Source organism: Cervus canadensis, chromosome 28 (assembly GCF_019320065.1).
Source record: "Cervus canadensis isolate Bull #8, Minnesota chromosome 28, ASM1932006v1, whole genome shotgun sequence".
Classification (NCBI taxonomy): domain Eukaryota; kingdom Metazoa; phylum Chordata; class Mammalia; order Artiodactyla; family Cervidae; genus Cervus; species Cervus canadensis.
Window position 1 is genome coordinate 32,191,775 of NC_057413.1, and position 25,519 is coordinate 32,217,293.

Genomic DNA, 25,519 nt, shown 5'->3' on the forward strand with positions numbered 1-25,519 from the left:
TACCCAGGTTCTGGCAGAGGTGTCATGAGATTAGACACTATCCTTCCCCTTCCCCAAAATAATTCCTCAAGTAGAAATTTTAGGTTGAGTAAGGCAGGAGTAAGAGTGAGTGTCCTCAAGGCAAAGGTATGACTGGGACTTGGCCTTTACAGGCAAGGTCCCAAGTGATCTAGCCTCTAAAGGAATTCTCCTACACCCCACTCTCTTGAAAGAGGCTGGCATGGAGAAAACCTTTGAGCATATGATCAAACCAGGGGACCTTTCTTGTGCCATCCCCAAGTCAGCCCCATGTTCATACCAAAATTTGAAGCTGAAACTGACCTCTGTACCATGACACAAAATTAAAACTCAGAGACAAAGTTCTGGGTAAAGTAGAAAAGAATAGCTTTTATTCTTTGCCAAGCAAAGGGGTCCACCGTGGGCTAATGCCTTCAAAACTGTGTGTCCAACCCAGGGGGTTTGCTAGGAGCTTTGTAGTCAAGGGCAAGGTTGATGATAATGGTCAGGGTGCTGCGCAGGGTCTGCATTCCTTCGGCCTAGTGATCATCTGGTGTCAGGTGATGATGAGGACACTGTGACCTCTACAGTGAAGAATGCTTCAAGTAGTTAAGAGCTTCCATTCAGTGAGGGCTTCCGCTCTAGATACTGCTAAGTGTATCCCCTGAGGGAGGGCGGACCAGCGCCTTGCCCCAAGGCTGCACTATTGTTTTTCAGCTGTTCCTCCCTTGTCTCTGCATCCCCTTCCTTCCCGTGTTAGCATCTGTTTAAATCAGCTAGTTGAAACTCAGGGAAGGTCCTGGAGGCTCAATGAAGCCTGTTTCCTATAATTCAGAAAGAGGACACAGGAGGGTTTTTGTGCCCAGGAGTCCCACAGGGTGCTTCTGAGTTTTATTTGTACATTGAAGACAATTAAAAATAAACAAGACAACTACTATATTTGGGAACAGTCTGATAAATTAGTTATATTTTTGTGTTGTCTGTCATCTTATTAACAATATAAATATTAGTTATAAATACAAATCATTTGAGAATTGAGGTAGGTTGATTTCTATAAAATTGACTGAACACAGCAATGTATTAATGCTAAAAATCATGGTTACTTTGGGAGATAAGATACATTTCTGCTGTAGTAATAATGAAGTCTAACTAGAAAACAAATAAAACATTTATATTTTAACATGTTCAAAGTATGTTTAGCCACGGCAGGGAAGGAAATAATGTCCAATTGGTATTTACCAAAATGGGGGCTTCCCTGGTGGCTCAGACGGTAAAGCGTCTGCCTGCAGTGAAGGAGACCCGGGTTCGATCCCTGTGTTGGGAAGATCCCCTGGAGAAGGAAATGGCAACCCACTCCAGTACACTTGCCTGGAAAATTCCAGGGACTGAGGAGCCTGGTAGGCTACAGTCCATGGGGTCGCAAAGAGTCGGACACAACTGAGTGACTTCACTTATTGTCAAATAACCTATCTTTAAAAATAAATAAATGTTCTAGAAAAGTGGCAGCATATTGAAATTTTACTCTTTTGTGTGAACATCACAGACATAAAGTCATCTCTCATTTATTCTGCATTTCTAGACATTTCTTTCCTTTAAATTTGGGGAGGGAGGCAGCAAGGATCACAAACACATGTATTTGTTTCACTATTTACAACTTTTGTGCCATATCTTATTTATATAATATGTCCTAATATTTTAAGTAGCTATTTACACTTAATAAAAAGTACATTTCCTGATCTCAATAGTGCATCAGAAATCTACAAGGTTCTGAGTATACCACAACCTGAAGTGTATGACAGATGCCAGCTATCTGACCACAGAAGCAAGAATTCAGGAATTCATATCAAATTCAGAAATGAGGTTTGACCTGAAACTGAGTAAACCTAAGATCCTCGGTAATGTTAGTGAGAGGGTAAGAGGCAGGAAGGCCAGGGGTCTCCAAATGGAGGAAACAGGGTGCAAGTGTCAGACATTTTTTCTCTCTCCTTTAAGCGGCAGGAGGAAACAAACTACAAGTGTTAGATATTTTTCTCTTAAAATTCTGTGTTTCCATGATGACACCTGGTTCCACCTGAACTTTACTGCAAACCTTGAGTTAACCAATGCGTTTTTCTTATGGAAATGTTTTTCTTAAGCTATGCTAATGAAACTATGTATTTACTTGGGAATTTGCCTTTCTTCAAAATGGTTCCACCTAGGACTAACTTTTGATTGATACTAGCTCAACAAACCACTATTCATATCAATTGTTTTATGGCTGGGGGATGACACACCTCGTACCATTCTATCTCAAAAATGTTTGTTGTGGGAGAGGAGACAGGTGAAACTTCGTCAGCCTTGAGGTGTCTCTCTTATCCAATTAATAGCTTTCTAACAGAGATAAAACAGCTTGCTAAAACTAGTGGGGGGCCAGGGGGGACACTCTCCATTCCCCTTTTAAGGTTTATGTCAGAAGCTTTCTCTGTCTCTTTTTCACTTTAATAAAATTCTGCTACACAAAAGCACTTGAGTGATCAAACCTGGTCCCTGGTCCCACAGCTAAATCATTTTCGGAGATCACAAATCCAACACTTCACTATAAGCTAACATTAGCATATAGGGAAAGGAGTTAGTATATTTCAACAATGGACCTGTGACAAATAGATATTTCTGGATCCTTTCTATACACTTTTATAATAAAGTGGATGGAGATAAATTGGACTAAATAGCAATAAATTGGACTAAATAAATCTTTCTAGATGTCTACACTGTCAGGAAGAAACCCAACTCTTTGCACAGTTAAATGAAATTGCTTAAAATTAAATCAAGATCAATTTAACTGATCAAATGTTTAATTTAGACTCAAATGTTCTGGAATCTTTTCCTTAAAACAGGTGCTTGGTTTCAAATTAGGAATTTGCTGTGACATTTTTTGGTCTTTGTAGACCAAGCCAAAATTAGATATTGAAACTCACGGGCATTTAAAAATCTCAATTATCCAATACTCATAAATTCCATTAAAAATGAGATAGACTAATGTAAGACAATGATGGCCACAGTTATGCTAAAACTTATCTAGTGGTACAATAATTACTCATTTTTTTCTATTAAAATTCTTATAATCACAGATGCTAAGGAAATGGAGTCAAAATCTTGATCTATTATAAATAAAAACGAGAAGGTTTCCATTGATTTTTCTTAATTTCAATTCTATCTTCTTCCAGTTAAAATCAGAAAAATCATTAGTTAATTTTAATATTACAAATTCATTATACATCTTCATATTCATTAGACTCTTAATTTTGAACAATTTCATTGTATCAGAAACCAAAGGCTGTTTTCTAAAGCATTCAATACTATGGCATATTTTAAGGAAAAGTCATAGAAATGTTAATTATTAAAGGTCTGAGTAAATATTTATATATACAAATGTTGTTGTTGTTTAGTCGCTAAGTTGCGTCCAGCTCTCTTGTAACCCCATGGACTGTAGCCCTCTAGGCTTCTCTGTCCATGGGATCTCTCAGGCAAGAATACTGGAGTTGGTTACCATTTCCTTCTCCAGGGGATCTTCCCGGACCAGGGATCAAACCCACGTCTCCTGCACTGAGAAGTGGATTGATTACCACTGGGAAGCCCAGTGCTTCTATCTCAAAGCATTTGATTAAGCCTGCTTAGTCGCTCAGTCGTGTCTGACTCTGTGTGACCCCATGGACTGCAGCCCTCCAGGCTCCTCTGTCCATGGGAATTCTCCAGGCAAGAATACTGAAGTGGGTTGCCATGCCCTCCTCTTTGGTTAAGTAGGAATTTACTAAAATATGATAATGATTACTTCACAGGAGCAGTGTCCTCTCATACAACTTGATCTCTTCCATCATCGGACATTGCTGCTGCTGCTAAGTCACTTCAGTCGTGTCCGACTCTGCGCGACCCCATAGACTGCCACCCACCAGGCTCCCCTGTCCCTGGGATTCTCCAGGCAAGAACACTGGAGTAGGTACTACCACTTAGCAAAAAAAAAAAAAGTTAGTTATTTTGGAGAAGTAAATGTTGCAGATCAAGTCATATGGTTTTGTACAGACCTTTTAACCCTTTGAAGTATTATCTCCTCATCTTTAAAATGAGGATAGGAAAATTTACCATTTTCATCATAGAGCTGTTGTGATAATTAATATTACCTTAAATTTTTTAAAGTATAACTGCATATAAATAGATATGTATGTCATACACAGTATTAATATTTTACAAATAAATCAATTTAATTTCCATATATTCTAAATAGTACATAAGAAATATGATTCGAAAAAGATGGAGGCAAAATGATATTTATTCATTTAGTTGTATTTGATAAATGCCTTTCATCAATTTGAATGAATATAGTAGACTGATCCAAAGATTAAAACGTTAAGCCTTTTCTTTGGAGGGCTCCGATTTTTGTTGTTGTTGTTGTTGTTTTTATTAGAAAGGTAAAGCCTGACTTTTCTTTCCCCAAATATTTCTTGAACATCTTAAGACGAGGATGCTGCACTTGATGACATTTTTCTCTGCAATGTACTTAGCCCAGTGGACTATTTGGCATTCACTAAATATGTTCTTTTCTCCCCCCATTGGACGGACTGATGCTGAAGCTGAAGCTCTAAAATTTGCCACCTGATGCGAAGAGCCTGAGGTTGGAAATGATTGAAGGCAAAAGGAGAAAAGGGTTGGCAGAAGATGAGATGGTTAGATAGCATTACCGACTGAATTTGAACAAACTCTGGGAGACAGTGAAGGACAGGTAAGCCTGCCTTGCTGCAGTCCATGGGGTCACAAAGAGTCAGACGTGCCTTAGTGACTGAAGAAGAACAACAGCAAAATATGTTTTAGTTGTAAACTGTCATAAGCCCACTTTCTTTAGAACCTTTTTAATTTAGTAACAGGCTCTTATTTCTATTCTTATTTTCAGGTAAAAGTGTTTCCTTGAATGACATAATTAACTGGTATATATAGAGATGGAAAACTATGTGGATTTGGTAAGTCATTTGAGTATTACTAAAAATACAAAAGTACCTTGGACCTAAATCCTGAGAGAATTAATTAATTGTCTTCTCTTACTTCTGAACAATCAAACTCATGATCAAGTTTTACTTATTAGTGATTTAACCTTTAAGATGCCCTATTTAGATATCCCCATAATAATCTTACTAGAGGAAACAATTCTTATTGAGAAAACGTACAGTTAGTACTTCCAATAGGGTCTACTATTTTTGTTTACTCATAGTAGCTACATAGTACAAAACTATACGTTTCTTAAAATATAGGTTGAAGGACAGTAACTCTCAAACCTCAATTTACTTGTAAAGCAATGTGATAAAATTATTTTGGTGTACACTTGATTCATACATTTAATACTGCTAATTTTTACAATATATCTGAACTGTTCTGAAGTTCTATATATCTAGTAATTTGTAATTTTCTAAAACTTCAAATTGGTGCAAAGTTTTGCTCTTGATAATCAACATTGGACACATAGAAATTTTCTTGAAGTTGTTTAAAAAATAAAACAAACAAAAAAAGCAACTCTACTGGTGGAAATGAAGGGAAAATGCAGTGGATCATGAGGGTGACTGTTCTGAGATAGACAACAGACACATGCAACAGTGACATATTCTGTATTTGCTCTAGAGGCAAGGCATGCTTTTAATTTCTAAAGTCACTGCTTTTTGTGATAAACTGCCTGATTGTGACTTAATGAGAATTTTCAGATGTTAGGACACTCCAGTCTTTTAAGGTTGTAAGGGGTGAGTTATTTTACATTTTTTGTGTTACTACCTGTTTTAGCACTTCTAATAGGCCTTTCTCAACCTTTCAGCTATGTTGCCTTCTAAACTGATTTTTTTCCTTATTTTCATGTTCATTTTGGCATCCTTTAAAATATTATAAAGTATAAATACATTATATATTTAAATGGTATATATCACCTATATAGGATAAGAGACAATAAAGGAAAACATTTTTTTTTAATAATCACACAGATTGAGACAAATCAATAGAGCAAGCTGTTACAAGTAAGTGACCATGACTATTTTTCTAGGCGTATATTTATCCAGTTCATTTTTATTTTTCATTGACGGTTTTTGTCAAGCTCCATGAAGTCTACATTCTATACTTAGACAGAGATAACTTCCATTTAATCCATGGTAAGATGTGAAAATAAATATAGTCAGGTACAACCTGCATCAAGTTAAGGTTATTATGCAAGACTTACTTTCTATATAATTCAGGAAAAAGAGATATTCTGAATATTTTGGCTTATACAGATAGAGGCATTTAGAAAATTATCATCAGACTTCAAAGTTAGTACTGATCTTGGCACTATTCACAGTAAAAGAATTTATCATAATCCTTCTACTAGCTTGAAGAATGAATTACACAGCTGCATTTTGGTTTCCTCTAAAATTTAGTTTACTACAGAATCTGTGATCAAAGTCATAGAGCACAGTAAAGCATATGAACTGAGGATTAAGCCTCTGGGTTTAGAGTCCAACCCACTGGCCAGTTATGATCTTGGTGGGATTGCTTCTTCTCTCAGGATCAGTGCCCTCGTTTAGAAAATGAGAATGCCCTAGAACTTATATCATGGGCCTGTTGAGAAAATACATAAAATGATTCCCCAAAATACACAATACAATGCTTATGTGTTCGTTCCATTATTGTAAATACCTCTTTATTCACTCTTTATTCACCTCTTTATTATTACTAGTGCTGAAACAGTTATACAAACTTATTGCTAGTTTTACCTTTGTTTCAACCCTATTTCATTGTGAGCAAAATATATGCAACAGTATTATAAGATTCTTCTGTATAAACATATAATACAAAAAAAAATACATGTTATATATGTAATGCCCAATATAATATACCCATTATACCCAATATATGCTTCCTCAATGCTATAATGATAATCATTTTTGCAACTGTGTTCTAAAGCCTACATTACCTGATTTCAGTAAAGAATAGTTTTAAAATGTCTAAGCTATAAATTGATTTGGGTAATAAGAATATTTTTATGGATTAAACTAGCTTCTATTCATGCATTTGATAAAAACCATGAAGATATTTTACAATTAAAGTCTTTAGTCAAGGAAGAGTACCTTGGGAAAGAATAACTAAATTTGGGAGGGGGATATGTGTATGATTTTACTTTACATATGTCACAGTTATATGAGTATATACTATTATTTTTTTTTTACCCAATTTTACCTATAAGAAAACTGCAACTCAAAAAGTGAAAGCAAGTTTGTTTACACTCTAAAGCATGCACTTTGGGTTAAAGTTCATAGTGTCACAATACAACTTTAATCCTCCACACAAACAAACATTAAGAGAATAGATCACTTTTTCACAAAAGAGCAAAATTCATCTCACTTCTGAAAGCTAAAATTGCATTTATGGATAAAGTAGAATTTCACTGCAAATGAATAAGTAAGTAACAAGCAGTTGAGGAATGGAGGAAGGAGGGAAGTGAAACAAGATGAAGAAAATCAGAAGGAATATAAAGCAATCTATTAACAGAGTTGTCTCTGAGGAATAGGATTATAGACTTTTGATTTTTACATTACACATTTTACATTATACAATACAATTTTAACCCTGACTGTGAATTAATTTGTAATAAAAAAGGAGACAGTATTAAAAAAGACACCCCTCCCCCCAAATTACTAATTCACTGACAATTCTGCCATTTTGTAAGACAACCATTACTTGTTCCTGAATAATTTACTCACAAGAAATGAAGAAAGGTCTTTAAGAAGTTAAGCCAATTTGTACTTCGAGGTTACCAGCAATTAAACAGTTCCAAAGAAGTTTATCTGATGGATTATTTATTTCAAAATGTATTGCCTTATAAGAAGGCAGCATATCTAATGTTAGTTCTAAATAAGTATGTATTGATCAATAAATACATTCACATTCTTAAGTCTCCAGTAAGAGAATTGAAAGAAACTGTTTAAAAATTCAGTGTTAATTTTATCATGATTATTTTTATGTAACATTTAAATATAATCTTCCCTGCTTAAGGACATTTAAAACTGGCTTCCTTCCAGTCACAGACACTATGCACTGATCTTAGTGAATTCCGTTAGGAGGTTTATTTATTTCTAAGTTTAAGGTTTCTATTTTGAAATTGAGAGCTTAGACTAATTGGACACATTTTCTTACTTATTGCATCACCTTCTATATTACATGTAAGAAACCAAGATTTTGTGACCAGTAGGACTCCTCTGGTAGCTCAGTTGGTAAAGAATCCACCTGCAATGCAGAAGACCCTAGTTCAATTCCTGGGTCGGGAAGATCCCCTGGAAAAGGGAACCCACTCCAGTATTCCAGCCTGGAGAATTCCATGGATTGTATAGTTCATGGGGTCACAAAGCGTTGGATCCTACTGAGTGACTTTCACTTAATGACTCCCTACAAGGTGCTAGTAATAAAGAATCCACCTGCCAATGCAAGAGAAGCAAAAGAGGTAGTTTCCACCCTTGGGCTGAGAAGATCCCTTGGGGGTAGGAAACGGCAACCTGCCCCAGTATTCTTGCCTGGAAAATTCTGTGGACAGAGGAGCCTGGCGGGCTACAGAACATGCAGCCACAAAGAGCTAGACGTGACGGGGGAACTGAGCGCACACACAGGTTATAAATAAATGTGAACAGTTGTTCTTTTTCTGTTTTAAGTAAATACTTCTCATACTTTTTAGTTTACAATGGGTATGTATTGGTTTCATAATTAATACAACGAACATTTCTTAATGTGGTGGAGGCCCTGTTGTATAGATTGGGCACCACTCCCTTCCCTAGAGACATCGACTAATTGCCTTTCTCTTTTTCTTCTCACATCCCTTGTGCCATTGGGAAAATGACAGTGACCTTGAGAAAGGAGGGGTGAGATGGCAGCAGAAAGGTTGAAAAATGTCCTGATCTCAAAAAACGCAGGCTTTGAGGTCAGAATGCAGGAAATGGAGTGCACCTTTGTGAGGGCAGACAGAGACAGACAGGGGGAAGGGGACATTTTCCTGTTGGTGGAAGTGGTCCTGAGAGGCATTAAGGGGACATGAAAACTGTGTCCAGTGGTGACGTTTCCCTCCAGTGGGGTTCTAGGAAGAGGCTCCAAGAGTCTCCAAATTTCTCTTGGAAATAGATCATTCTCTATATCCCACTGTGGCATATAAAACATGATGAAACAGAAGCTTGAACAAAATAAGCAATTTGTTACCAATTCTTCAGGTAGCTCGTTTTGTACTTGTTTTTGGTAAAGGCAGCATACAGAAGAATATTGAAGACTGATACCTGCCAATCAATAAGAACAAGTATCTTACTTTTAACTCAAGATATTTTAATAGGAAATTAGAATGTCCAGGCAAATGCTACACATTATATTGGCAACAGAAAATGCTTTGTTTAAAATATTTTAAATTGACTAATAACTTCACTTTGTTTCTTAACACATGATTGCATGGTTATACAAAGTACTTCTAATCTGAATGGACTGTCATACTTTAAAGCAGAGTTCTGACTTATAGATTGAGAATAAAAGCCTGAAATTTCTTTCATGCTTATTTATATGAGTTTTTTTTTATATTAAACAGACCTTAAGAATATAAATGAATCCATTTGTTTTACAAAAGGCTGTAGCATTTGTCTCCATTTTCTACGGTGGAACTGTTGACAGAAGGACAAAATTGAGGAAAGATCAAAGTAGATGGAAGTCAAGCTAAAATATTTTATCATAGTTTTTCTTAGTAAGTTGCTACAAATAAAAATTATTTTATGGTTATCTGAGATTTTAGATTCACTTTGAATCAAATTCATTAAAAGTTGGGACTCATGACAGCATTTTGGAAAATGTATGTGCTGTAAAATTTTGTTTTAAATACTGGTTTTCCTATATGTTAGTACTGTGACATTAGCTAAGTCTCTGACCTTCGACTTTCTCTTCTGCAAAATGGGATTACCTGTTCTTCCTTTGCAAGGATTTTAGGGGTTCCATGTGTGTCCTTATGTGAAAATCCTAGTATCTTGCCTGGCATGTACACTCAGAAAACTGATGGCCTCATTATTATTATTGCTGTTATTCCTTGGCCTCATATAGAACATAAATAATGTGATCAGTTTTGTTAATTACCATTCAATTGACTATTTGCAGTCATTCACTCCATAATTTTTCTGCAACAAAAATAGGCTTTTCAATGGAACCTGCAGTTAACAATTTCTTGATACTAAAACTGATACTTTATATTCAATCAACTTGGGAGATTACTGATCACTTGTTCCTATCCCCTTTAAAGCCTCCCAAAGTAGACAATTTTCTATATTATTTTAACCAAGAGACACAGAGTTTGAGATAAGAGAGAAAATGCTACATAATTAAAGCGTTACATTTTTAAGGGACATTTATGATTTCAAAATACAAGCCTGTATATTCTTAAGTGGAAAAACAAAAGGAACAAGAGTAATATTTTAATAATATCATTTGAAAAGCAATTTCCTTTAAAGGAATTCATGAAAATCTTTAGCGTGTCATTCTGTGCCAAATGTATTTAAAAACTGTTAGTGTTTCAGTTGTTATTAAGCTAAATGGCCTTAGTTCCTTTAATATACTGAAAGCGAAAATTATCTAAATATTACAAATAAGGCCTAAAAGCACTATCTGGTCTTGTAATTGACATCAAAATGATTCTGATTTAATCATACTGAAATGCCCTAAAACTTTTTGTTGGACATACATGAGTAGGTATAAAGACTTTCCTACTTATTAATGTTTGGTGACCAAACTAGCCACCTTTGGTGCTTTGCTGAGATCCCTGCTGTCACAGGATCATTAATGTACCAAGAGCTATAGCATCATGTGAAGGACTGTGTGGAATATGCACATAAATAATGTCAACTGTAATTCAGAAAGCTTGATATCCCATGTAACTTACACAGACAAATGTCAGACATGAGAATACCTATACAGACACTGGCTCCTGAACTGGCATAGTCCCTGTTTCTGACATCTTTGGAAGACAACACTTTGAAATTAGTGAGAGGGGACATGATTTCATGAAGGGATCCAATGGGACCAGTATCACTGACAAGAGAAGAAAGGTCCCTCCAACTGGGCAGATGTCCAATAGTCAGGGCCACAATGAACAGTTTTCATTCTATTGAGTTTCTGCTGAGACCACTGATGTAGGGAAATTCTCATTCTCTGTTGTCAGAGAAACCTACTGTGTTCATTTCTGCTTGTTTTATGAGTTGGGAAAGTTATGTGATAAGTGACTGCAATGAATACATCACTATATTTATACATCCTGGTCAGTGCTGGTCAAAGCTAATGCTGAAACTTCCTTCCCTGCCTTCCTGCAGAGGTGTCTGTGAGTGGCTCTCTGCCACATATGGTCCATGCCTGCCAGCATGTAGAAACATTCTATACAAATGCTTTCCTAGATGATTGCACCTAAAATACACTGAGATGGGGGAATTCAGTGAAGCTGAACTCAGTGAAACCTCTCCAGGCTCCACTTTAGACAAATATTTCTTGTGTTCTAAGCTTATCTAAGCGTAAGGCTTTTATTGAATAATTGATTTAGTGTACAGACTCAGACTCTTGACCACACTGATGTCTTTATACTAGTATCTTAGATATCGCTATCTCTTGAGCTTTCTTCTCAGTCTGAACAATATTTGTCTTATAGCTATATGGAGGTGGATAGGAGTCTTTACTTATTAATTAATTTGTTCTTTATTTTTGGATAGGAGTCTTTAAAATATACTCTTTTATGTCTTATTCTGAACCTATTCAAAACACAGGTTTTTGAAACTCAAAATCTCTTTTCTTACAGATCATTGTTTTTGAACTTTAAAAACTCTTACTTTTAATTTAAACAGTCAAGAATATTTTCTCTTGTTCAACACTGGCATTTCTGCTGTGATAGTCCTGCCCTGAGTTAATGCATTAGAAGATCAAGTCTGAATGGTTAGAGAATCATGGGGTGTAAAACAACAATAACAGCAACATAAAATAATTACAATGGAGACAAAAACATATTATTAATATACCCACATAGTACCAAATTGCAACTGATTTCTCTATCTGGCTTTACAAAATAAAGCATACTATTTAAAACGTATCAGAGAAGAAGAATATGCAGGATACCTGGATTAAAGATTCCTAATCCCCTTGGTTTATAAAAAGAGTAATGTTTTTAACCTTTTTTAAAGTTAATTTTATTGAAGTATAGCTGCTCTGGGCTTCCCTGGTGTCTCAGATTGTAAAGAACCTGCCTGCAATGTAGGACATCTGAGTTTGATCCCTGCGTCAGGAAGAGCCCCTGGAGAAGGGAATGGCTACCCACTCCTGTATTCTTGCCTGGAGAATTCCATGAACAGAGGAGCCTGAAGAGTCAGATATGACTGAGAGACTAACACTTATTATAGGTGCTTTACAATGTTGAGTTAGTTTCTACCATATAGCAAAATGAATCAGTTATACGTATACATATATCTTCTCTATTCTTGGATCTCTTTCCCATTTAGGTCCCCATAGAGTACTGAGTAGGGTTCTCTAAGCTATACAGTAGGTTCTCATTATTTATTTATCTTATGTGCTTAGTCACTTAGTCATGTCTGACTCTGTGACTCCATGGACTGTAGCCTGCCAGGCTCCTCTGTCCATGGGGATTCTCCAGGCAAGAATACTGGAGTGGGTTGCCATGCCCTCCTCCAGGGGATCTTCCCAACCCAGGGATCAAACCCAGGTCTCCCGCATTGCAGGCAGATTCTTTATCATCTGAGCCACCAGAGAAGCCCATGAGTACTGGAGTGGGTGCTGCTGCTGCTGCTAAGTCGCTTCAGTCGTGTCCGACTCTGTGCGACCCCATAGACAGCAGCCCACCAGGCTCCGCCATCCCTGGGATTCTCCAGGCAAGAACACTGGAGTGGGCTGCCATTTCCTTCTCCAATGCAGGAAAGTGAAAAGTGAAAGTGAAGTCACTCAGTCGTGTCCGACTCTTTGCGACCCCATGGACTGCAGCCCACCATGCTCCTCCATCCACGGGATTCTCCAGGCAAGAGTACTGGAGTGGGTTGCCATTGCCTTCTCCAGCCTATCCCTTCTACAGGGACCTTCCCAACCTAGGAATCGAACTGGGGTCTCCTGCATTGCAGGTGGATTCTTTACTGCTGAGACACCGGGGGATATAAGGTATTAAAGTTATTTTAACAGTTTGGATCTTAGAAAAGCTTGCTCAGATGTAAAGGCAGTTCTTAATTATAAAACTCAGTGTACGTTTTGCCTTATTTTCTTGGGAATATTTCTTCTGATTCAAACCTACAGTGGCTTCATTTTATTTTTCCCATAAAATTTAAACAATCTAGTACAGCACTCGGACCACTGTGACTAGACTCAACACCACCTCTCCAGGCTTTGTTTTTGCTCGGTGCCTTCATGAATTGGACCCTCATGTCCCATTGACCTGCTCCTCTAGGCACTTCCTGAGCTGTTTGGACTCCAAGATCTGCTTCAGCCCGTTCCCTCTCCAGGCAGCCCTCCCCTCCTCCTCCCTGCAAAGGCTGCCCCTATCAGTCCATGTGTCTCTCAGCCTCCTGGCTCCATCCAGTCATGAGGACTCTTCCGGCTCTCTCATCCCTGACTATGGCATTAGTTTAAGGCTACAATGTATCAGGAATGTTTGTATAGTGATAAGAGGACCAGAACCAGCAGGAGAAAACTTGGGTTTTATCCTGGTTTGAAGCCTCCTGGCAAGATCATGCCAATTCTCAGGCCTGTCTGTGGATCTCATAACTGCCACTGCATTGTTTTCAGTCTGCGGTTTATTGACTAAACATTTCTGCTCTTTGTGTATAGAAATCAAGCCTCAGTTCCCAATTGCTTTGTACTTAGTAAATATTTACTGAATCAAATAGAGCAACAGATAAGAAACAAGGAGTTTACTGATAAATCTAATGGGATAATGAGGAAAATGACGATAAGTTTATTTATTTGACTAAATATCAATGTTAATAAATATTACCTTATTGACAGAGAGTAGGAAAGGAGTTGGTTATGAGGCTTCCTTTCCCATCCCCTCTATCTCAGTGAATAATTGTGATTTCCTTTTCTTATATCTGCAGAATAAAAATGTTTAACACTTTTTCTTTGTACAGTGAAGAAGAGGTAATATATAGAAGTTCATAGCAAAAGGGCTGTAGATTAACTACAAATTCATGTTTCATTTGACAAGCTTCTGAATAAGCTCAGAAAACTTTGCTGGGTAAATACCAAGTTAGATTACTTTATTCAAAAGAAGATACAAATATCTCAATTCCTAGACAACAAAGTAAACCTTTAGTATTTCAACAAATGACATTTGGTGTTTTAGCTTGCTGCATAGCTTCATGTTGGTGAAGAATATCTATCTTTCTCAGGATAAAAATAAACTTACCTCTGTACTTCTTAGCCCATCACACCTGCTATTCAACTATGTGCTCTTTGCTTGTGGTTACCTGAAATAGTGGGGGGGGGAAAAAAAAAGAGTACAAATTAAATATAACTCAATAGCATTTTGTGAAAGGTAAATGTTAGACATTTAATTGATGACAGACACAAACTTCATAAAACTATCAGCATGCAACTCCAGCTGCAAGAACTGAACAGCAATATGCCTAAGCTGGTTAGCAGCAAAAAAGTAAACCAATTACATTGACAAAAGCCACCATAAACAAAAAAAATTGTTTTTAAGAGATTAACAGTTTTGGCATTCATCCCTACCATCGAGTCTTTCATTTTCTTTGTTCCATCAAAATTTAGCTTACATTTGATGTTAACAAGAGTTGCATTACTATTATTGTTAATTTTAGTTCTGTTTATTACCTTGAGGGTTATATATTGTAAAATAATTTTGGTGCCTCTAGTTAACGTTAATTAGTTGTTTTAATAACCTATAGACCTATTTGTTATGTTTTTGTAGGTTTACTTTTTTAACTATCAGGAACTTAATAACTGAGAATATTTAACATTACTGTTGCATAGCAAAATTACAGAGTTACTATTAGTGTTACCTGTTTTAACGTTTAGTCATCCTTTGAGTCCTGCGACATATTTCGTTAACAATCATCAGCCATCAAGTCTGATAGTCTCAAAAGAAATATCAGCCCTCTAAACTGCCTTCAAGGGCGGTGATATTTAGCACTGAAAATTACAAATAAAGTTTTGAGGTTGAATAGCAACAAGTGGCCAGTGACACTGATGATTTGTTTGTCAAAACAAATTGTTGTAAACTACGCAAATGAAGACCACATATTCCTTTGAGTGAAAACAATAAAGTGAATCTACGCAATGCTTACATGTTGGATGGGATATTTAATGTGCGGGAAACTCAAAGGTTGAAGAACTAGGCATTTAGACAGTGGTAAGTGGTAATCTTACCTCTTTATACTCCATTACTCTTTCTCACGAGAGACAAGCTAATGCAAACAAGTCAACCAGAATTTGTGTTTAGCAAGATAAAGCTTAGAGGATAGTTTAAAATCCATTTATTATTCTAAATCCATTTTTTTCCATTAACATGTTATACATTAGTGTCTACTAACCATGATTCATGTAACAGTTTAGTTTGCTAACTTTTAAATTATTTAACAACCATAAGTTATTAGTACACTTTTAAAGTATTACACAAATATCTTAAAACAGGCTTGGGTTCATTTTTGTAATTTTTAAATAGAAAACATTTTAGGCATATCTTGAAGAAGAAATAAAGCAGGCATTTAAAGCTAGAAAACAAGTAATTCCAAATTTAGTTTTTACAAAAGCTTTCAGCTTTATTGACAAATTATGGCAAACATATTTGACAAATTGTGGTTTCCTATTTAGAGAAGCTTACACATGGAACTTTATGTGTGTTTTTTTCTTTTTTAACAAATACAGGTTAAAACACTAAACAAATTCAGTTAGCTACATACATACAGTAGCTGCTTGTTTTCAACTCCATTAAAACAGCATTTAAAATTAAATTTACAAACTTAATATCAAACAGCTTCATCTAACTAACAGATATTAAAAGACAGGTTAAAACATCTTATCTACAACTTTATTATAGCTAGTTCAAATATTGTGTTACAGTCTTTTAGTAAACTTAAACAAAGTTTTTCTAATTGATTGAGACTCAAAGTCTGTTAAGAGATTCATGCTCTTTGTTTAAAAAAAAAAAAATAATAGAGAGAGAGAGAGAAAAAGATTACACACAACAATGAAAACAACCCAGAGAGTATCATCCTACTGAATGATGGTTTATAGACGATGCTTGCCAACATCTTTTTTAGTCTGTGTTGTAAAATAATAATAGTGTCATTGTCATGCCAACTGTATAGGGGAAATACAAGAAATAGATGGGAGCAATCATGGGCAGTTATCCCTAGAATAGGAACAAAAAAAAAGGACTATTACTTGTCATGTTGTTGTTTATGTGGAGACCACAGGCTATGAACTGTCTCTGAGGTGAGGTCACAGGCGAGGAGAACCCTCAGTATCTACCATAGGGGTGCTCCCTGTATCCCCCTCGGGCTGACCTTGATGGAGGTGCTTTCAGGCTGGAGTGAGTCGTGGCCCATTCTTCTGGCGCTATGAACAAGAGATAGATAGTAACATTCACTTTCCTTCACAGTTATTGAAAGCAGTTACTTAAGATGCAATAGTAGAAAAGAGAGTAAGGCATCTTAACACTGAAGGCTCTAGCCTTACTACATGTTCCACATGGTGAGATCATCTGAAAAGAGTATATATTTTGAAATGCAACCACTTGGAAATAAGCCAGCATGGCATTTTTCAAAGCACAGAAAGTTAAGAACATTTAAACAGAAAGTCCATATTAAAAAGAAAGAGGAGCATCAAGGTAAACCACCCCTTCCTTATTCTTTACACAGACTCCTAAAAGAAGCTGGATAGGGGAAAACAGCAGTTTTTAGCCACTGATTAACATAAGAATAATCTGGGAATCTTGAAACCAAACAAGACCCAAAATGCCTAATGTCTGTTTTCTATCTCCAAAACCAAATGATTAGAAACTCTAAAGGTTGAGACCCAGGGTTTGGGAATTTTTACATGGTCCCCTAGATCAAGGGTCCCCAGCCTCTGGGCCATGGACTGGTACCTCCTGTCAGATCAACAGTGGCATTAAGTTAGAAATAAAGTGCACTTGAATCATCCCCGAACCTTCCCCCACCCTGGTCTGGAAAAACTGTCTTCTGTGAAACCAGTCCCTGATGCCATAAAGGTTGTGGTCACAGATCAGGGTCCAAGTTTGAGGTTCATTTGTGCTAATCTATCCAAGTTAGTGAGAGTAAGTTTCAGTAGCCAAATCAGTAAAGAAAAATCTTCTATCAGTTTTTCCAATAAACAAGTTGGAAAATAAAGCGGTATTAGTACACTAGGACAATTCATCATTTATGTTTAATCTGACTTCCAGTAACCTCAATGTTCTGGGACCTGGCCAACAGACAAGAAAAGCAACCAAGCTTTTGGGTATTGTGAAAAATAGTTTCTGGAAAGTCTGTGTACCCGGAAGGGAGATGTAGTGCTTCTACAAAGGGCCAAAGTGTCCGTGGTGACTTATATGGTCCCAGAAGCTAGGTTATCTAGGCCTTTCAATCAGAATTCAGTTCTTCATTAGAGAGCAGACTGGACTATGGTGGGAGGAAGTATGGGAATAAGAAGAGGGATTACTAGAAAGACATACACTGGTATCGATAGCTGATATAAAAGGTGGTGGTAATGGAAATAACTGGAAAATCACTGCAGATTGAGGGCATATACCTCTGAAAAGTTCAAGTGCTTTAAAAATGTCATCAGCAAACATAATAAGAAAAAATTTAAATTGTACTTACTATAATGCAAGGAATAATGATCTACATATAGAAAAATGAACAAAAGTTGGGTTGATGTAGGGGAAAATAGCATTAAAGGGGTGAACATTAGGTGTCTAAAGATATCCTTCATCAGAATACCTTCATTACAAATAATATAAGATGATAAATGAAGGATTTCATCTCTTTCACTATTTATTTTTATCATCTGAGCCACGAGGGAAACCCTTTAAGGTACATGCTTATGTTTATTTCAGTATATATTGGGACATAAAAGTGAGACCCTAAATAAATATGAGAAATGTTACCTTGGGTCAGAATATAGATATACCTGGATCAGGGGTTGGAAAACTAAGACCTTTGAGCCAAATTTGGCCAGATGTCTGTTTTAATAAATGCAGTTTTACTAGAATACAAGTACGCTTATTTATTAAAACATTGTATGTGGTTGCCTTTTCTCTACAAAGGAAGACTTGCGTGATTGTGACCATACTGGTGTAAAGCCTAAAGTATTTACACTCTGGACTTTTACAGGAAAGGCTTACAGGCCACACTCCATATCATGTTTTCTTTTTTGGTGGGGGATTGTAGATATTGGTCTTTTTCACAGCATCTCTTGAAGACAGGAATTTAAGTCCGAGCTGCTGGACTTTCTCCGGAGAAGGCAATGGCAACCCACTCTAGTACTCTTGCCTGCAAAATCCCATGGATGAAGGAGCCTGGTAGGTTGCAGTCCATGGGGTCACTAGCAGTCAGACACGACTGAGCAACTTCATTTTCACTTTTCATTTTCATGCACTGAAGAAGGGAATGGCAACCCACTCCAGTGTTCTTGCCTGGAGAATCCCAGGGATGGGATAGCCTGGTGGGCTGCCGTCTGTGGGGTCACACAGACCCCATAGAGGCATAGACTGAAGCAACTTAGCAGCAGCAGCAACAGCTGGACTTTCTCAACATAAACATTTTGGAGAATAATGTGATCTGTGTACTTGATTGGAATTAAAGAAAAATTTCTTTGATGTACTGGAAGGGAAAATAGGTTAAGCCTTGTCAGCCTTATATAATGTGAATTTTATACTTTGTCTATGAATTATCAAGAATATGTTAATGTCTTCACCCTCTAGTGATAGAAGATAAAATCTACCCTGTTCTATTACTGTTTTTAACAGGGGGAATGCACCATCTTTTGCTTCATTTGATCTAAGGTGTTGAAGATCCCTGAGTTGCAATTTATGTGTTTTAGGAGCTGCGAATAATATAGGTTTCAAGTTTCCCAGGAGATGAAGTCCTGGATTGTTTCTTAGACGCTGAATGTTCCTGCAGAAACGCAAAACAACACAGTCGTAGCTGCCATATCTACTCCCAGATTTGTTAGAGCTTTTAAACTGGCATAATCTTGGGGACTTGCCACAGAGCACATGTGTTTAATAAAAACTCACTGACTTAGTTTTATTTGACTTTATCTAAAGCTCCAGGGGGCCTCCCTGGTGGCGTAGTGATAGTCTGCCTGCCAATGTAGAATTCACCAGTTCAGTCCCTGGGTCAGGAAAGTCTCCTGAAGAAGGAAATGGCAACCCACTCCGGTATTCTTGCCTGAGAAATTCCATGGATGGAGGAAGCTGGCGAGCTACATTCCATAGGGTCACAAAAGAGTCAGATATGACTTAGCAACTAAATAACGCCAACTCTCCAGAACAGCAAACTGATGGTGGAGGTGGGGAGGCTGCGCGCCACCACGACCAGCCCCTGGGCTGTTCAAAATGATCCGGATGCAAGTAGGCCCCCGGGGCCCATCACGGGGTCTCACCGCCAGAGGCCTCCAGCACAGGGGCGGTCCGGGCACCCGCCGGGAGAACACTCCGGCACTGCTGTCCTGCGCCCCCCACGCGCAGCCCTCCGTGCCCAGCTCCCCCTAGAACCACGGAGGGCTCTCCGCCCGGCGGGCCGCCGGCCAAGAGGCAGGGGGAATACACCCCCGCGAGACGAGGCCAGTTCGGCCCCAGACGGGGGACGTGGGCGAGGTTGGCCCCCTGCGGGGCCGGGCAGTGCGGGCCGCGACTGAGGGCGGCGCGCCTGCACCGCGAGGGACGCGGGCGCTCCGGGGGCCGGGAAGACCGAGACGCGGCGGAGACGGCGGGAACACAGGCGCCGCGGACACGGGGGCGGCCCTGGGGCGCCGGCAGGCCCAGCCACCCCGGAGCCTCCCGCGTCCCTGGCCCGCGGTCTGGGCCGGCGGGCCGCGGCCTCACCGCGTGCAGCGGAGGCGCCCAGCCCGCCCATCTCGCCCGTCCGTCCGCCGCAGAGCCGTCTTCTTCTAGCCCGACCCCAAGGCTCTCGTCCTGGGGACACTCTCTCGAGCGAGGCGACCCAGCCGAGTCCGCACACTGGCTGCGGCTGGAGGCTCCTCAAGGCTGCGGGGCTGCGGAGCCCGACCTCGCTTCCCTGCCCTGGGCTCACCACTGGGCCTGCCGGGGCGCAGGGCAAACGAGTGGCCCCACGTGCAGTGCCGGGTGCCTGGCGGGCCCAGCGGGACCCTCCCCGGAATGACGGGGTGGGCGCGGGCCCAAGTCTGTTCTCTTCTGCTTCACCCCAAATTCAGTCTTTGAGATTTAATTTGGTGTCAGGCTACAAAGGCCATATTCCACTTCAATGTTAACAAAAAAGGCAAGCTGAAATCCTCCCCAGGCAAAGCGAGTTTTAGATTTGTCTAAGAGTCCTTACCATTAGCAGAAGAAATCAATTTCACTGAATCCAGATCTTGGGCCCATTGTTTACATCTTTTCAATAATAAAAGGTGAGGGAAATACTATTTCTATCTGCGCATATTCCCTTGGTCTATATTTTTCTTAATATCAGAATGGTTACAGATAGTCAGTCACCACAATGTAATACAAGCCAGCTTCTCTCACTCAAGTTTTGGACTTTGGGTCTGGACTGGAAAGCACTCACTCAATAAACAGTTTCCTTCGTCATGAATCATACGGTGCGTCAGTGAGCCTTGTGTTGTCAGCCAATACCCTCACTGCTCACCGGAAGCTCTTGAATTAATTCAGAGATATAAGTAATTCTTAGAAATTCAGAGTGATTTCAACTTGAGTCCACCATAGAACCTTGCACATAGGGATAGACAAATTATTATAAAGTGCTAATGATGGGAATTCTCTAAAATGTGAACTTACAAAGATCCAGGTGAACTTTGAATTTGTCTGTCTTCTTGGGGTTCTTCTATTTAGCAGATAGAGTGGATTTAAAATATTTTAGGACTCCATACAAATTTTGGAGTCCTGGCCAAATATTTCAATTCCTATGAAGGATGTTATTGAAAAATTATTGCAGACAATAAAATTTAGCATTCTTTTAACTTTTAGAAAACGATAGGGAGAGTAAAATTCTCTCAATATCAAGATAATTGTTTCCTGAGAAGCACTAGCTACTCTATGTATATGAATAGAGCAAATAAATACATTATTCCTTAGAAAAGGGAACAAACTAACTGCCAAGTTGGAAATTACTGGAGTGGTTTACTGAATTGTGGCTCTGGAAAAAGCAAATGAAGATATGGGAAGTAGAGTTCAACTGATTTGATCAAATCCCTACCATTTCTGGTTGGGTTTCCCAATCCAGATTTTAATGTACCTTACAGTGTATAATGAAAGCTGAGCGCCAAAGAATTGATGCTTTAGAACTTCAGTGTTGGAGGAGACTCTTGAGAGTCCCTTGGACTGCAAGGAGATCCAATCAGTCCATCCTAAAGGAAATTAGTCCTGAATATTCATTGGAAGTTGTTTACTTATGCTGAAGCTGAAACTCCAATACTTTGGCCACCTGATGTGAAGAACTGACTCATTTGAAAAGACTCTGATGCTGGGAAAGATTGAAAGCAGGAGGTGAAGGGGACGACAGAGGGTGAGATGGTTCGATGGCATCACCGACTCAATGTACATGAGTTTGAGTAAGCTCCGGGAGTTGGTGATGGACAGGGAAGCCTGGTGGGCTGCAGTCCATGGGGTTGCAAAGAGTGAGACAGGACTGAGCGACTGAACTGACTGACAATATATAATAGGAAGGAAAGTAGGCAAATAAAGCATTCATTAAATAAAATTTTCTTGTTTTTCTTTCAGATCTCCTATGTGCCAGTCCTTATACTAAGCCCTGCATAGGAAGATGGTTTAAGGAGCCTTGAGGAGATCACAGGACAAGAGTAACATGAGGTGTCATAAATCACGACAGTTGTAATAGACATCTGAGGAAAGCCTGCAGATGGGAGTTACTAACTCCCATCATTCAATTCAACTTGGATTGAACTTTAACACTGAATCAAGTAGCTTATTTTCTGAATAAATATATGGTGTGACTAAGAATTCAGACCCTGTTTAACCCAGAGAACTCATATTCTTTAAAATGTTTCCTGTATTAATTATTTTGTACCGAAATGGAGCAGGACTCTATGATCCTTGCCCACACCCCCAGCCCCCACCATGCCTTCTGCCTGCCTTTTGCCTGTGGAAAACTTTAGTCAAAGAATAAATTTAATCAGAGAAGTGAGAAATGCTGAAGCAAAGGAAAACAGTCTAAGGAGACTAAATAGTAATAGCGTAGTCATTAAACATAGTCAAGGACCTTTAGTTGTTTCTCAAAGGCTGTAGATAATATTCTGAGCCATATCCTATGAGCTGTCTTATAGATACCAAAACACCAGGTGGAGAAGTTAACTACAGGATGACCAGACTGTACCCAGGACTTGAGCTGCCACAATTCTGAGAACTGACTGCAATGAAATGGGAATAAGTCCATCCCAGAACTGAAGATTAACTGTACCTAAAACAACCAAGGGTGGTGCAGATGACACCACCATTATGGCAGAGAGTGAAGAAGAACTAAAGAGCCTCTTGATTAAAGTGAAAGAGGGAAGTGAAAAAGTTGGCTTAAAGCTCAACATTCAGAAAACTAAGATCATGGCATCCGGTCCCATCACTTCATGGCAAATGGATGGGGAAACAGTGGAAACAGTGGCTGACTTTATTTTTGGGGGGCTCCAAAATCACTGCAGATGGTGATTGCAGCCATGAAATTAAAAGACACTTACTCATTGGAAGGAAAGTTATGACCAACCTAGACAGCATATTAGAAAGCAGAGACATTACTCTGCCAACAAAGGTCCATCTAGTCAAGGCTATGGCTTTTCCAGTAGTCACGTATGGATGTGAGAGTTGGACCATAAAGAAAGCTGAGCACTGAAGAACTGATGCTTTTGAACTGTGGTGTTGGAGAAGACTTGTGAGAGTCCCTTGGACTGCAAGGAGATCCAACCAGTCCACCCTAAAGGAGATCAGTCCTGGGTGTTCATTGGAAGGACTGATGCTGAAGCTGAAACTCCAATACTCTGGCGACTTGATGTGAAGAGCTGACTCATTGGAAAAGACCCTGATGCTGGGAAAGATTGAGGGCAGGAGGAGAAGGGGACGATGGAGGATGAAATGGTTGGATGGCATAACTGACTCGATGGACATGGGTTTGGGTGAACTCTGGGAGTTGGTGATGGACAGGGAGGCCTGGCGTGCTGCGGTTCATGGGGTCACAAAGAGTGAGACACGACTGAGCAACTGAACTGAACTGAAAACAACCAAAATGATGCTAGTCAGAACACTGATGACCAATTTGAAAATGACTGTTAGAGATGACTGTGCTGTTTCTGCATGTAGCCCCCCCCCCCCCGCCCCCGCCCCCAGCCATCTATAGAGGCTCTCACCCACTGCTTGTCAAGGGGGAGTCATCCTTTGGACAAATGTCTGCCACCCTTCCGCCAAGTTGCTGGCATCTGAAATAAAGCAAACTTTCCTTTCCACCAGCCTGGCCTGTTTACTGGCTTTTGAGCAGCGAGCAGCCAGACACACACCCTCCTCCCCAAACCTCCTTTCAATAACAGCACCACCTGATCCAGTTTGATTCTAACAGCTACAAAAAGAAAGACTTTTTTTTACAGTGATAGACAAGTAGTAAGGACACCATAAATATTTATAAGGTACAAATAAAGAAATGATCTTACTAAAATGAATTTAAGAATCAATTATGCAAAATAAGTGAAATAGGACTCATTAAGAAACACATTCTTAGCAATTAGGCCACAGAGTTTTGCAGGATTTATAGGTGTATATCCCTTACATGCTAATAAGCATCATTCCAGAATATTTTACTTTGATAAAGGGATGTAAATTACTCAGTGTATCACTGATGCTGTTCATGTCACCAATTGTCTTGCTGTGTATCTCACTGTAAGCTGAACCCAGGGGAGGAAAGGCACAAGCTAAGAGGCTGGAAGAAGACTCAAGGAACTGTAGAAATTCAAGACACGTTTCTTCTCTCCTGGCTGACACAGCAGCCGTACCACAATTCTCTCCTCTCGTGGTTGACCCAACAGACACAGCTCTGATGCAGTAGTAATGCCACCGCTTTCTGGGTGGAGCTTACATATCACTGCAGCACAAAGTAGCTTGTGACCAAGCAAGTACCTCGTGATGTCCACTGTGCAGTGCTATAAATGATCTCAGCTGTTTCATAGTCATTGTTTACAAAACGTGGGTGAGAGAGCCTGAACACACCATCTTGGCTAATTTGCTCTCTCCCCACACTCAGGTAACTCTTCTTCTGCATTAAATGTTACTCTAGTGACTTTAAAATCTTTTGCATCTCAAATGCTCTGCTCTCAGCAAATCAGGACTATTAAGTGGTAAGTATTTCTCAATGCACTTTCATTCCCACCACAGGATTAGGTACTTTGGGGAGCAGTCAGAGTGGGAAAGAAAAATCTGGATTATTTTTAAACTTGCAAAATGATGTTCTCTGATTGCTGCAGAGATACTATGAACATTGAGGTTGTTAGGGGGGGAATGAAGCTCAGGAAAAAGGTGCCAATTTATGAAAAGTCTGTATTATTTACCTGGAAAGTAAAATTTTAATGTTTTTGTTCCCAGAAGTAGGTTTAACATGCCATCTTCAAAGTAAATTGCTGTTAGAGAGTAGCTCAGAAAGGACATAGAGCATCATAAAGATTATCTAGGGCATAGCTCTTATGCTCACATTTTGCTAGATAACTAGTTGCTTTTATTTCTGAGATATGAAAAAGAATATCAAAATTTTCTTTAATCACACTGCAACAAAAATGGACAGCCCTTGTCACTTATTTTTCACATACTGCAAACCAATTTGCAAAAATCACACCTTAATGTGAGAAACCTAAATTGATCTCTATTATAACAAGTCACAAGTGTCTTTGGTTTCCCATCATATAATCATACAAGAGCATTACAACAGATTTATTAAAGTTCACATTGGCTCTGAGCCACTCAGTTTGTTGTACTCAGATTTCTCATTTCTTAGAGGAATATCATTCTATTTAAAAGCATCTTTCAAATATTTAAGAACATATCACTTTATGGCTATTTATTCCCAAAGAGAATATGTTAAGTTAGATGCTTTTTAGTGGTTGTAAAACTCTATAATAATAATGCAAATTTTCATTATTTAATTGTAAAATACCTATCCTACTGAAAAAATGAAGATACACCTACTAGGGGTCATGTGTAGTGCTAGGCATTTTATGTATTTTATTAGCAAATACAATTTTCTTGCAAGATAGGTGCTAGTGTTGTCTTCCTTTAAGATGAGAAAGCAAT

The 25,519-nt window shown here is 38.8% G+C and overlaps 1 protein-coding gene across 15 annotated transcripts in view; it reads right to left on the reverse strand.

The window, feature by feature from the left end:
- Nucleotides 1-25,519, reverse strand: part of KHDRBS2 (KH RNA binding domain containing, signal transduction associated 2) — a 714,887-nt gene that overhangs the window by 40,455 nt on the left and 648,913 nt on the right. For 4 of the 15 annotated variants that reach the window (XM_043450330.1, XM_043450326.1, XM_043450324.1 and 1 more), the window contains one exon: nucleotides 15,506-16,605. In XM_043450330.1, the coding sequence (XP_043306265.1) occupies nucleotides 16,508-16,605 (98 nt within the window). In that variant the 3' untranslated portion in view covers nucleotides 15,506-16,507. Of the gene's footprint in view, nucleotides 1-8,521; nucleotides 9,294-14,020; nucleotides 14,115-14,431; nucleotides 14,493-15,045; nucleotides 15,178-15,505; nucleotides 16,606-25,519 lie in introns of those variants that run through there. The other 11 variants (XR_006266124.1, XR_006266122.1, XR_006266120.1 and 8 more) reach the window with 7 other exon arrangements.